Source organism: Morone saxatilis, unplaced genomic scaffold (genome assembly GCF_004916995.1).
Source record: "Morone saxatilis isolate NCDOM2014 unplaced genomic scaffold, NCSU_SB_2.0 Contig7, whole genome shotgun sequence".
Lineage (NCBI taxonomy): Eukaryota > Metazoa > Chordata > Actinopteri > Moronidae > Morone > Morone saxatilis.
In genome coordinates this window covers 22150800-22164152 of record NW_023340246.1, presented here as the reverse complement: position 1 = coordinate 22164152, position 13353 = coordinate 22150800, and the positions used below count along the sequence as shown (strand labels likewise).

Genomic DNA, 13353 nt, shown 5'->3' with positions numbered 1-13353 from the left:
GGAGGAGCTGCAGTCAGTCTGGAGTCTGAGGACCACCGACGGTCAGTAAACACATCGTCAACCAAAACTCCTTATAAGGAAACATCCTGCTGCACATGTGACACTAATATTTTATCTTTTATATGAATGTTAACTATTAACCTGTTAAAAACAACCATATTACACTTTATTGTATATAATGTATATATTTATATTCTTATTGTTATATTTGATTCTTTCTCTGCTCTTTGCACTACATTCCTCTGTACTGTTTCCACCTACGAGGGATCAATAAAGGGACATCTTATCTTATCATCATGTGTTTTCTTATTGTTCAGTGAATCTCTGGACACGTCTGTGTTGACAAAATAAAATCAAATAATTGTGTGAATTATATTTGTTTCACAGGTGAAATGTCCAGAAAACTTTGTATCTTTAAAGGTATCATGTGTTAAATACTGTCTGTCGTTTGATGAATAAAAAAATATTAAACTTTACAAAGTATCACACGTGTTTAATGTGATAGAATCTGAATATATATATATATATTTTTTATGAAATAAATTAATTTAAAAACATAATACAATTAAAACACTAGATTAGAACGGCCTCCAGGTTTTAAGAATCCTACCCTGTAGAGTAACGAGGATCTAAAGCATGACGCTGACACCTACTGGACAGATTGTGTCCTTCGTACACTTATAGACATTTATATTTCACAGCACGAAACGCTTTGTGATTACGTCTGATCTGACGAAAGTACTGATGGAAAGTCTTCAGTTGTTCTCAAATCTGCGTGAATGAGCGACTCAGGGATCAGGGGGTTGAACCGAGTTTTATCACTTATGTTGTTTTCTTCAACAACAACTCATGACTTTCTTCAACATACAAAATGTTTTTGTGCGTTTCTTCCTGTTTTAACTTCCTGTTTTATTGTTTTAATCCGATCAGTTTTCACCTCAAAGATCAAACAGGAGAAAGAACTGAAAGACTGTGAGTCACACGATGACGTCGGCTGAAAGACTTCAACGTACACCAACATTTAGAGTACCAACGCTCTTTTATTGACAGTCACCACTTTGTCAGAGTTTTCTGGAAGGAATTAACCTTTTTACAGTAACAACCGTCTCCTCCGCCCCCCCTCCTGGATGAGTCCAGTGACTGTGTGGGCGTCTGTTAGATGTTTGCTGGACGAAAGCAGCTGTTTGTCTCCTGCAGAGACGGCGCAGCGATTAACTCCACATGTCCTTCAGAGATCAGACGGTCTCTGTGGGTCTGCCCAGAAACCTCATCGGGTCTGATCGGAGGACAGATCCACAAAACTCAGCACTCAGCAGCAGTTTCAAGGTTTTATTTCATTATCTTTGGGTTTTTTTTTTCTTTTGGACCACTGACCAAGATTTCCCGCTACAGTCTGCAAGTTCAGGATCGTGTGAGAGAAACGTATTCATTCACCTATTTGAAAAATTTCAGACGTAAAAACGATCCTAAGAGAGATAAAACGAGCCAAACTCTCTAAAATACATTATATTCTTTATCGGTATGCATGCAAACACAACTTCTTGTAAATCAAGTTTAAAGCTAGAATATGTTTCGTCTGGATCTTATCAGAGAAACAAGCTGAGCTAACGTTAGCAGCAGCTCGGCTCGCAGCCGGGATGTCCTCTGTCTGCTACTAATAATCATAATTGGTGAATACTGTTTGTATTATTACTGTTTGGTATGGAAGCCCATTACTGCCAGTAAAATAAAAACATAAAAAAACTTAGCCTTGTCAATAAAAACAATTTCATGTAAGGTAAAAATTATGAAGCAAAAAGTTGAAATTATGAGATAAAAAGCTGTAATTGCCTAAACTGGACGTTGCACAGGACGTCTCTTTTCAAAGTTTTGGAGGTAAATTGGGGGGAGAGCACTGTTTCAGGTGAGGCGTGTCCTTGAAGTAAAGGTTGTATGTTTGTTAGCGGCCATTCAAACAATTACTTTGCATTTAGAAATGTCCGAAGGACTGATAGGGGCTGAGATCTCAGACCGTCTAGCGTGAGAGTAACCGTGTCCACAAACTTTTGGCCAGACAGTATTTTTGTAAAAGAGAGAACGACTGCTTCCTGAAGGTATTCACACATGAGAACACTTTACGCGCCTTTTAGAACCAGAAACAGATGTTTAAATAGTGAATGAAAATAATAAAAATTATTTCTCAAGCTTGAACAAAAAAGCAGCTACAAAATCGTTAGCCACCTCAGAGAGCTCTCTGATTGGTCCGTTTTCTGCAGCAGAAAGTAAATCACCTGCTGATTGGAAGATAAAACCAGAGCTGGACTGTGGAGACAAACTGCTGCAACATCTGACAGCTGGTGGAGCCAGAACCTCCCAAATAAACCGCGTGTCCACAGACTTTTGGCCATATAATGTCGACCAGGATAGTTACAACGTGTTTTTTTTTACCCTTCAGGTTGATAAAAGTGTGTTTACGCTGTGAGGACTCGTTAATACGGAGATGTGTACGGCATCGCAGCCAAAATAAACCTTCAGCTGCAGAGAGATTTATCTCCTCTGGACTCTAAATCCCAGACTCTCCGAGTCCTAAAATAGCTCGCTGTTTATCAAAGAAGGGGGCCCTCAGGAGCCGAGGATGATGGGAACTTCAGCTGGCTGATGATCCACAGTTGAAGCTGGGTCGGAAAACAGCCTCACTGCAAACATGTGAGATCAGGTTGGTTTTTTTAAAGGTGTTTTGTGGCATTTTGCCTTTTTTGGAGAGCTGATAGAGCGAGGCTGACAGACAACACGGAGAGAACTAACCCCTGAACTGTTTGTCTCCTCAGACCTGCTCAGGATTCCAGATTGTAGGAATGGTTTATGATCGGAGTAAATAAAAGACAGTCAGCGCTGATTTCATCTTTCGCACAATGAAAGAAGGAAAATGCATCCTAGGACATTGGCTCTGGTTATAGGTTGTGAAAAATGTTTGATCACAAAACGCATAGAAATATAAATGAATGATCTCAAATTCAGCTCAATAAAGTGACCAAAAGACTTCTTTTATGAAAGTCCACCTTAAATAACTGAGTTCTCCCGTTTCTAGTTCAGTACCTGGCTGTTGTTGCAGTGTACGGTGGGTATTGTACGGTGTTTTTGGGTTTTGTACCTGGGACGTGGAGTGTCTGTCGTCCCTCCTGCGTCTGCTCAGTCCATCCAGGGCCTTCAGAGAGGACGGCAGGCCCCTCCTCCTGAGGTTGCCTCCCGACAGAGTCCGACTCCGAGTCCTCAACATCGCCTCGTCCCGACTGCACACCTGAGCAGAGACGAGAGGTCCCACCGTGAGAGATTCTCTGTCTACAGAGTGAGACGGTCTACAAGGAGATGGAGGCAGTTCTTACCAGGGCGTGGAAGGAGGACACAGAGAAGACCCCCAGGCGTCCCAGCATGCTCTTGGAGGGCCGGCTGGCCACAGCGAGGAGGCTCTTGGGGTTTGGGAGCTCGCTGCCCTGCAGGCTGGACAGGTAGCACCGCAACCGGAACAGATCCAGGTTCAGTTTCTCCAGATTCTGCTCCCACTGCAGGATCTGCACACAGCAGCACACAACAGGGTTGTACACAGGGACACTGCGCAGGGTCATTTATTATATAATCACTGAGCAGCTTCCTGCCAGGACCCAGTTCATTCAGACAAAAATCCCAGTTTACGACTTTCAGTCAATAAACTATAAACAGCAAAATGAGAAAACTAAAAATGATTGGTTTCCTGATTTTTTGCTTTCTATTTTAAATATGGAGAACTATGGTCGGGTGATTTTTATAAACATCCTTCAGCTGTGCAGCATTTTGTCATTGACCAAAGACACAGTTTTCCCACTGCGGTCGTGTATTAAACGTATAAATAACCTCAAAATGAATCAAAATCAGGTCACCAGGAGTTGAAATATGGTTGCTTCCAGTTTAAACAGCCATTTTGTTGTTTGAAATGTATTCAGCATCCTCAATAACCCTCAAAAACCAACTCCAAAACTGTCCACATCGGCCAAGAAGTTCCTGAAATATTGTCCACAAAGATGATTATGATGATTTTGATAATGCCCGAACATACACACATTAACATCTGGCATAAAACTTTGGGGTACTCAACAATAAAGTCTCTATTGGCTGTCAGATATTGTTTATTAGTTCTGTTATTAGTCCTCTCTTCTCCCAATCACATTAATCTAACATCTCCACACAATGAAAGGAATCTCTCCTCCCCCTCTCCTCCCCCTCTCTCCATCCTGTCCTCCCTCGTTACTTCGCTCTCTGACTCTTTCCCACGCTAACTCAGCAGATATGTTAAACTTGGAAATAAAAGTCCTCATTAAACACACACACACAAAATAAAACAACATTTGAGAGAATATATACGAGAGAAAACCTCTCTCCCGCGTCTCTCCTCCAGAGTGGATGTGTAATTGAATGTCGAGCAGTGAGATTAGCCTTTAATCTCCCGTCAGAGTTCAAACAACAGCGCCAGGATCAGTTTCACAGTTCAGAGAAAGAGATTAAGCAGCTGCTAAATGATACATACAATCTGCACTGTGTCTTCAGTTCCACGTTTCATAACTGTTTCTTTAATTAAATCATCAACTGAGCTACTTCACTGCTTATGAGAGCGAGATTTCAGCAGGACAATACAGCTCGAAACCCTCAACCACCAATCAGTGCCTGAAACGGGCTGTTATCACCAGCACCGAGGACTCATTTCCCACGAGTACCCTTAATTATTGAGTACCCACACCACTGGTGAGCATGACCGTACACACCACTGCTATATTTTTTCCAAGAGGTATACAAAAAAACAGTTTTCAGACCTCGGTATGTCTAAAACCCGTCGTACAGCAGTGCTAGTGAGGTACTGCGTAACTGCGTCTCTGTATACATGTAGCTAGCTTAACACAAAGACAACAGCACTGAAAGCTGCTTGTCAAAAATAACGACACTAAAAGAATCACAGCGTCTAGTTGTTTTTCTTTTATTTACGCCAGCTTTCTAAATCGCTGCTTTTAAATCATTTGCAGCCCAAGAACGGAGCAAAGCAAATTCAAAGCAATTCTTGTTGTTAAAAGGAAGGACATTACGTCATATTTGCAAGCGATATAGGCGGACGTTAGCATAAAGTTATTTCTGCTGTAAAGTTGGACATTTTAATACGGAGATCAACTCACTGCTGGAGCCAGCCTCTAGTGGCCGCCAGAGGAACTGCAGCTTTTGTTAATTCTGTGTTGTCGCTTGTTTTTTTTATATTTGACCTTCTTACTTTATATTTTCTTATTTTGAATGTCTTTATCCTGCATGATCTTTGCGTATTTTATTTTTTTATTAGCTTTTTATCTTGAACACAGTGAATCTATGGCTGCCATATGAAATACATAAATAAAGTTTAAAATCCAATAATGACATAAATATATAATTGATTCAGTGAGTCATAATAAGCGATAGTGTGAGTGGTGGTTTTACTACACACACAGACATATAAAGAATGGCCACCAAGGGACTGGAGTCCATCCTCTTGCTGTTAAAGTGTCCGTTGAGACGATCAAACCTCACTCTGGTGTATTTTCTCTCACACAGGTTTGGATTTTACGCCGCTGTCACCACCTCAACATTCGCCTCGTGATGTCACTCTCAGCAGCCTCATCTGGCTCCGTCGTTAGCGGGAAACTGTTTGTTGTTTCAGGCTGCCGGTAACAGCCCGAAACATCTGGAACAGATATTAAACTCCACTCCATGTGAGATTGGACATTTTTCTGCTCCGCCGCTGCCAGAACATCCTCAAGGCTGTTTGTTATGTAAAGACTTCTACTGTTTCCTCTGGCGCTCAAGAGCTGCTAACGCTGCCAGCAGGATGCTAACAGCTTTATAAGATCCCTCATCTCTGCACGTTATTCTTTCAGTTAACACTTTCACCTGAGCTCAGGGTCTCCACGGTCCTCGCTAACATCACCGTGGCTCCACTTAGCAAAGGAAAACCCTCTCAAACTCATAATAATGTCAGAAACAGAGCGAGTTTAGTTCATTACAACAGGCTGAGAATCCAAATTGTGCATCAAATTAAGTCATTTTGTCCGTTAGTGAAGTAAAATCATAATTTTTCTTGAAATAAAAACGAGTAACGGCTGCACGCTGACTCCAAACCACAAATGTTTCCATCGCAGTTGTTGACCTGAAATGTCCCTGATTCATGATTTCCAATGTTTCCTTCCATCTCCATCACTTTCTAATGTCTAAAAAAAAGAGCGAACTGAACCATTAACAAGTGGAATTATCTGACCTCCGCTGCCAGACGTCTGTCTGGTTCTGAGGAAGAATTAGACCTTGAAGACTGAATCTGAGACTAAATGACCCATTAAAGAAAATTTTTACTCCAAACTATTTCAAAAATATGTTCACCACTTTTCATATTAGTCGACGCAATGTACAGTGAGGTTCCGCTGGATGTTGACTTACACATGTTGGGCAGTTAATAATCACTTTTTTGGACAATATTTCAGCAATTGTTCAGCCGATTTAGACAAAATTGGAGTTGGTTTTGGGGGTTATTGAGATGCTGTATCCATTTCTGACTTTTTTCAAATTATAAAATGGCCGTTTAAAACAGATGTTGCCACATATCAACTCCCGGTGGGCTGATTTTGATCAATTTTGGGTCAATTTTTCATTTATCAATTATAGGAACTTAATTAAATTGTTTTGGTGTGTTTTTGTTGTATATATTTACAGTACAGCTGACACTGTTGCACCCACTGAACCTTAAAGGGAATTGAACCTGTGACCCCGGCAGAAGATCACAGCTCACTAACGACCTTAATGGGCCAATTTGCCTCCATTAAAGGGCCTCTCTGGTCCTGGTGAACCTCCGGCACACACTGACCTGGCTCTCCACGGCCTTCCTGTTCTTCTGCTCCTTGATGACGGACAGCTGCAGCTCCGCCATCTTCTTCATCTTCCCGTCCATGTCGATCTTGTGCAGCAGCGAGCGGCTCTGGCAGCGGAGGAGCCGCAGCGTGTCCTCCTTCCGCTGACGCTTCGCCAGCAGCGAGGCGCTCGCCGAGTGGATCGCCGTCACCCAGTTCTCCAGGTCGGTCTGGTTGGTAGCCTGAAGGAGGACGAGGATGGTTAACAAGGAATATTAACAGGAACGGGTATCACACAACAACAAACAACAAAAAACAACATGAGGAATAATTGAAATAAATATAAAAGAAACTAAATAAAACAAGAAAAATTATCAAAAATGTAATTAGAAATGAAAAAAACAAGGCGTTACCATTTTTAAATTTGTCGCTGAATCTGCTGATAAATGGCAATTAATTGATTAAACTGTTTGAGTCTCATCACACCAAAGCCAAAATCTGATATATTTAAATTGGTTGTTTCAGTTGACAGTCCAAAACAAACAAATCTAACCACTTTACTGTCAAATAAGACCAAGAAAACAAGCAGATATTCACATTTTTACTGTCAGTGAAATCCAGTTATTATAGAGTTATTTGTATAGTGTATATATTATATTCAAAACTGTACAATGAACCAAAACAGTGAACTTAGTAACTGCAGGAAGTTTGTGTAAAACCAGAGATTTGGATGAAGATTATTTCCTGTGAATATTGATCAGGAGTTTTCCTGTCTGTGGTCTGGTGGATCGAACTGTAGAAGTTGCATTCTGGACCAGATGAATGTGAAAACATCCTTCTAGTGTCAAACAGCACATCCGTCATTCAAACGTCAGACAGCAGGAACAGGAAGACACTCTGGTTTCTGACTGGAGGAGGAGGGAGGGCTTTAAAAATAAAAGAAATGGTCAAATGGAGACCAGACGCTCTCATTTCTTCGCACTAACAGGTGTTTTTGTTTCGGAGGATTTAGCGGCTCGTTGTCGGGGTCATTGTCGTAAAGAGGGGCATTTGTTGCAGTAATTAGCCGGGTGTTGTGACTCCCATTAGAGGGCTTTCACCCTCCATCTTCAGCCCCTCCTCCTCCTGCTCCTCCTCAGCCCTCCGGGGGAACCATGGAGACGTGTCGATGAACTGCTGTGTGATTTGTGTGTCTGTAAACACACTCTACAGCTCAGAGGAGTGAGAGCTACTCTGGGAATTAAAGAAAAAGTGCTCTCTGAGGTCGTAAAAAGCTCGAGGATGAAGATAAATGCTCACAGAGACAAATGTTCCCTTCAGGTCAACAACGCCTCCGCCATCAAGGAACACAGGAAACATGTTGCGTCTATTTTTAGACCAATTCTTTGACCTCTGACCCTCTCAAGTCCTGCTTTCTGCTGTTATCCTCTGTAGGACTCAAACTACAATCCACATTGAACTCCTAAAATGTGCTCCGGCTGTGTGCATGTTTGTGGTGACGCTGATGGTTCAGTGCCGCAGAGAAACCGCAACCCTCCTCCCAACACTGCGTCTCATTCATTCACACCGTTCTGGGACTGAAATCACACACGATGAGGAGAAGAGACGCAGCCAGCAATCAAAAGTCAGCCAATGTGGAGAGAACTGAGAGGATTCAAATATAGAAAGAACGGGGCGAGAACTTCCCGGAAAAACGGCCGCAGTTTCCCTCAGAAATGTTAGAAATGTTCTCTACAGAAACAAGAGATTGAAACTTTATTCTGGTTGTCTGTTGTGCATTCAAGGACAACAGTTTTACCACAATGTTTGCTTCTCAGATAAAACTCCTGCAAAGATCTACACAAAAACCAGAAATACCAAACAACAATAATGAATGAAATAAAAAGAGTGTGAACAGAGATGTAATGTTAAAATGTTCTTTACAGAAACGAGATTCAGATTCGATTGCAGTTGTTTGTGGTGCATTCAAGGACGCTCCAACAGCAGCTCAACTCTCAGACATCTCAATTTCACTAAACTTGCCAACAAACATCCTAAAGTTCCTGCACAAATCTGCACAAAAACCAAAAATAAATAACAATAATGGATGAAATAAAAAGTGTGTGTGAGTGGTCGTCTCACCTGGAACAGGTAGACGTCTCCGTGCGAGTTGCTCAGGCAGAAGACGTGCTCCCTCCTGGGGTGTTCGGGGACGGCCTGGACGATGCTGTCGTCGGCCAGCAGAGCGTAGCGAGGAGTAAGCTCCTGCTCGGCGCTCATGTTTTTCCCGTAAGTCTCGTAAAACAGCAGAGTGCAACCTGAGGGGACGCAGCGATCCATTATTACACACCAGAGGGGCCAAAAGAGCTGCACATGCTCAGTACGGATATGTGAGGAAATGGTAGCTTAGCAACTGTTATTATTGACAGTTTATATACGTATATATATATATATACACAACGGACAGAGCTTCCTGGTTTGTGAAATGACGCCAACAACTGGCCTTCTTTCTAACGACCAGCAGGGGGCAGCTCCACTGGTTGCGAGAAAGATAGTATTGAGTCTTATGGGGATCTAACTTCTCACTTGATTTTATCAGTAAAGTTTCCTAAATAAATTCCTAAATAATGAATTCCTTCAGATCGATTTGTTGCTAAGGCGGCGGTGGCGTTACCTTTCAGTGTCACCCACAAGTGTCTCCACTTGCGGCGAGCGACCAGCTCCAGCTTCCTGTCCTTGCTGACGGTGATGAGAGCTTTGAAGGAGAGCCATCCGGCCCGTCGCACCACACCCTGCTCCTTCTCGAACAGGACATCCAGCTGCTCGCCTCCTCCCACCTCCACCTCCCCATCCATCTCCTCCTCCCTCCCCTCTTCCTCCTCCTCCTCTTCCTCCTCCTCCTCCTCGCCATCCACGGCGTCGGTGGCGCTCCGGCTGGCGCACTGCTGGCAGCGCGTCCTTCCAGCTCCCGCATGAAGGTTCTCCCGTAGACGTTCTTGGCGCTGAAGGTCGCGCTCCCTGGTTCAAGCTCCTGGAGGAACCACAGTGGACTGCCGGGAACTGGTCTGGTTGTGTTGCAGAGAGTGGAGGGTTTGGAGGACACAGCTAACCGCAGCCAACGATCCGGAGTCCAGCGCGGTTGCGAAAACGTCACTGGTGTCGCTGCGTGCGGCTCCTGAGGTGGAATCAGACGGTTGCATCTGGTTTTTAATTTTCTTTTATTAAATAAGCAAATCAACGTAGCTGTGGTTAAAGGACAAAAATAAAGAAAACAGTGTTGTTTTTCCTCCTGTGGCACTGAGAGGGCTAAAACACTGTATTGACTTTAACACAAAAATAAGATCGATGAAGTTCTATACCTTTAATATATTTTCTATTTATTATACAAAGTAAAATTACAAAAATCTTTATTAATAATTCATTTTTGGAAAGTTAAAATACTAAATTAATACAAATCAAATCAAAGAATGTCCTTCTATATGTGCAGACGTAATTTAATGATATTAGGGCCCGAGCAACTGAACTGCGAAGGCCCTATTGTATTGAAGGAATGTCTTCTATTTCTTTTTCTTATTTTATCTTTTTCCTCTAAAACGTAACGCATTTTGGAGCTCTAACATGCTCAACAACAATGAAACTCGCACACATGTCAGGTCGTGGCGGAAAACTTTTAAATTCTATGTGTGCTTTCGGTTTCGCCACTAAGGTGGCGCTACTATCATCAAAGATGGCGTTTAGGCTAATAACTTCTGCAATAAGTTTGTCGCAAATTCATAAACCTTATATCACCTGTGTTCGGTGAGTGTCGTGAACTCCCGCATATAGGCAACCGCCAACTTCGCCCTAGAATTTTTTCCGCTATAGCGCGAAATGTCAAAACCACTGTTTTCGTGTTACTACTATACGCGTTTGTCCGATTTCACGAAATTTGTCAGGTAGCATCTGGGGGACCATCCTGGGCAAAATCCCATTCAAAGATTTTTTATATTTCAAAAATAACCTGTTATAATTATTATATCCTGTATTTGGTGCAAAAACAGGAAGTGGAGGCATTTCTCATATTGGTAGTGTCTGATATGACACAACTTGAAATCGCATAGTTCCAACATGTGTTTTTCCTCAGGGATCAATGTCAAATTTCAAGGCCATCACCACAAGGATGGCCCGGCTTCTTTAAATTAACAAGTTTATATGTCGCGCATCGGTCACGTTGGATTAAAATGAAATCTTGGTAGGAATAACTTGCCATGGCCCTGAGGCTCTCCTATATAAATGTGCAAACAATCCACCACTAGGGTGGCGTCTTGGTGGGAATGGTAAATCACTGGGTGAAGACCTACTAGTTTATTGAATATGAAATATCGCAGGCACGTGTAGCAGTGATGGCCCTGAAGCTCACATTACCAAATATGTGTTTATACGGTTTGTAGGGCGCCGCCCTACAGGAATTTTAAAAAGCAGCCCCGGCGGCACGTTTCACGATTATGTACCGGAACTCGTAGGCACCGTGTAACTCACCAAGACGTAGAAAAAGCCTCTTGGACCCATTACCCCAAACCCCCACGGGAAGTCGGCCATTTTGATTTTTCATTTTACTTTCGGTGAATTTTTTCGCGTTGTATTTGAACAAAACTCCTCCTAGGGAATTCATCGGGATCTGCTTCAAAAATTGGTCCAGTACAGTCAAAAAATGGTGCTGATTAAAAGTTGTGCTCATTTGTGCATGTAAACGTTGAAGGGCTGTCCGTTGGGTGCCGGTCCCCAAAGTTGGCCCCATATTTAGACTTTTTTGCTCATCTTTTCGGTGAATTTTTTCGCTTCTATTTGATAGCGAACCTCCTCCTAGGGAATTCAACAGATCTGTGTCAAAATTGGGCAGTTAGAGATAGAAAATGGTGCTGATTAAAGTTGTGCATTTGTGCATTACGTTGAAGGGCGTGTCCGTGGCGTGCCGTCAAGTTGGCCATTCTTTACTTTTTTTGCTCCATTTTCGTGTAATGTTTCGTCCTTCTATTTGAACGAACTCTTTTAGGGAATTTATCGGTATGTGCTTAAACAATTGTCAGTACAGCAAAAAATGGTGCTGATTAAAAGTTGTGCTATTGGTGCATGTACCGTTAAAGGAGCGTGATCCGTGGCGTAGGCTCAAAGTCGCCGTTTGTAATTTTTTGTCATTTTCTGTAGCTTTTTCGCCTTCTATTTGAACGCAACTCCTCCTAGGGAATTTATCATGATCTTCCCTTCAAGTTGGTCGTACAGTCACAAAATGGTGCTGATAAAAGGTTGTGCGCATTTGTGCACGTACGTTTGAAAGGGCGTGTCCTGTGCGTGCGTCAAAGTTGGCAGGTTGAATCGAATTCTCAAACTGTGATGCCATTGTCTGTCTTTATTGGGGCTTCGTGTTTTAATGAACTCCTCCTATCAGATTTTGTCCAGATTGATTCAAATTCCATCACTGAGCAATCTGACACACTGGATGATCAAAGTTGTGCTATTTGTGTAACTGTACGTTTAGCGCGTGCCCGGGCGACGTGTCAATTCCGACGATTGGGCACTAAAACACTTGTACTCAATATCATCAGGTACCGCAGAAACACGTCTCAACATCACGAACTTCCGTCGTACGGTGTCCAACTGTCAAGAAACTTCAGCACAGTTGATAACAGTCCGCCCTGAACACGGTCTACATGACGATAATTCAGAATAGTGATCAGGCGGCTCACTACTTGTCAACACCGGAAGTAAGCGGCTGCATAAGCGACTTTGGTCAGATTTATTGAAATTTTCATGTTGTGGTCGGCAACGTGTTACGACGGCATAGTGACGGCGGCCGCCATTCACGGCCCCGAAGTTGCATGGATGCGAGGGCCCGCCAACGCTGCTTGCAGCTTTATTAACATTTATTTTTTATATATTTTTATTTATTAAGGGATTCTAAATCTTCCGTACTCGTACAACCTATGTACTCCCCTCTTACAGGATGTCTTATTGTTTTAAATCTGCTGGCTGTCGTTGTTTTCTACCTGGATCCTCCTCTTCTTCACCTGCTACAGACTTCCGTCCAGATCGGTGAGTGTCTTAATTCGCTCTTCAGGAAAGTATTTGCGGCTGTTCCGCGGTTGCTGTGGCAGGCGGTGACTTCAAGTCTCTGTCCTGCGACAAGGGTAGCAGTGAGGGAGGAGTACGGCTGTCTCACGCTCCGTCCTGACCCCTCCTCCTCCTGGATGAGTCACCAGCAGCGCGTGGAGGAGCAAGGTGGTCCTCTGCTGCTGCTGCAGGAGAGTCTAGGGGCGGTGGGGAAGGCAGGCAGCGTGTGGTAACGGCGTCCAGGGGTGGTGGAAGGGAAACCAGGCCGAAGTCTCCGAGGTCCAGACTGCAGGATCACACAGAGTCTCCCGATGCGCTGTCCTCGCGTGCGACCGGCAGGAGCAGGGTTTTGTAACGCTGGCGGCGGAGTGAAACCGCTGTGCTGTGGGGGGAAGAAGGAGGCTGGATTTAAATCCAGGTGACG

General features: G+C 43.3%; 1 protein-coding gene across 1 annotated transcript in view; it reads right to left on the bottom strand.

The window, feature by feature from the left end:
• LOC118340420 (T-lymphoma invasion and metastasis-inducing protein 2-like) overlaps nt 1–11420 on the bottom strand; it is a 22788-nt gene extending 11368 nt beyond the window's left edge. The window contains exons 1-7 of the mRNA XM_035678382.1: nt 11361–11420; nt 9758–10017; nt 9517–9707; nt 8985–9160; nt 6881–7105; nt 3363–3548; nt 3131–3277 (exon numbers count right to left, since the gene is read on the bottom strand). Of these exons, the coding sequence (XP_035534275.1) occupies nt 3131–3277; nt 3363–3548; nt 6881–7105; nt 8985–9160; nt 9517–9707; nt 9758–10017; nt 11361–11420 (1245 nt within the window). The remainder of the gene's footprint in view (nt 1–3130; nt 3278–3362; nt 3549–6880; nt 7106–8984; nt 9161–9516; nt 9708–9757; nt 10018–11360) is intronic.
• Nucleotides 11421–13353: the final 1933 nt, after the last annotated feature.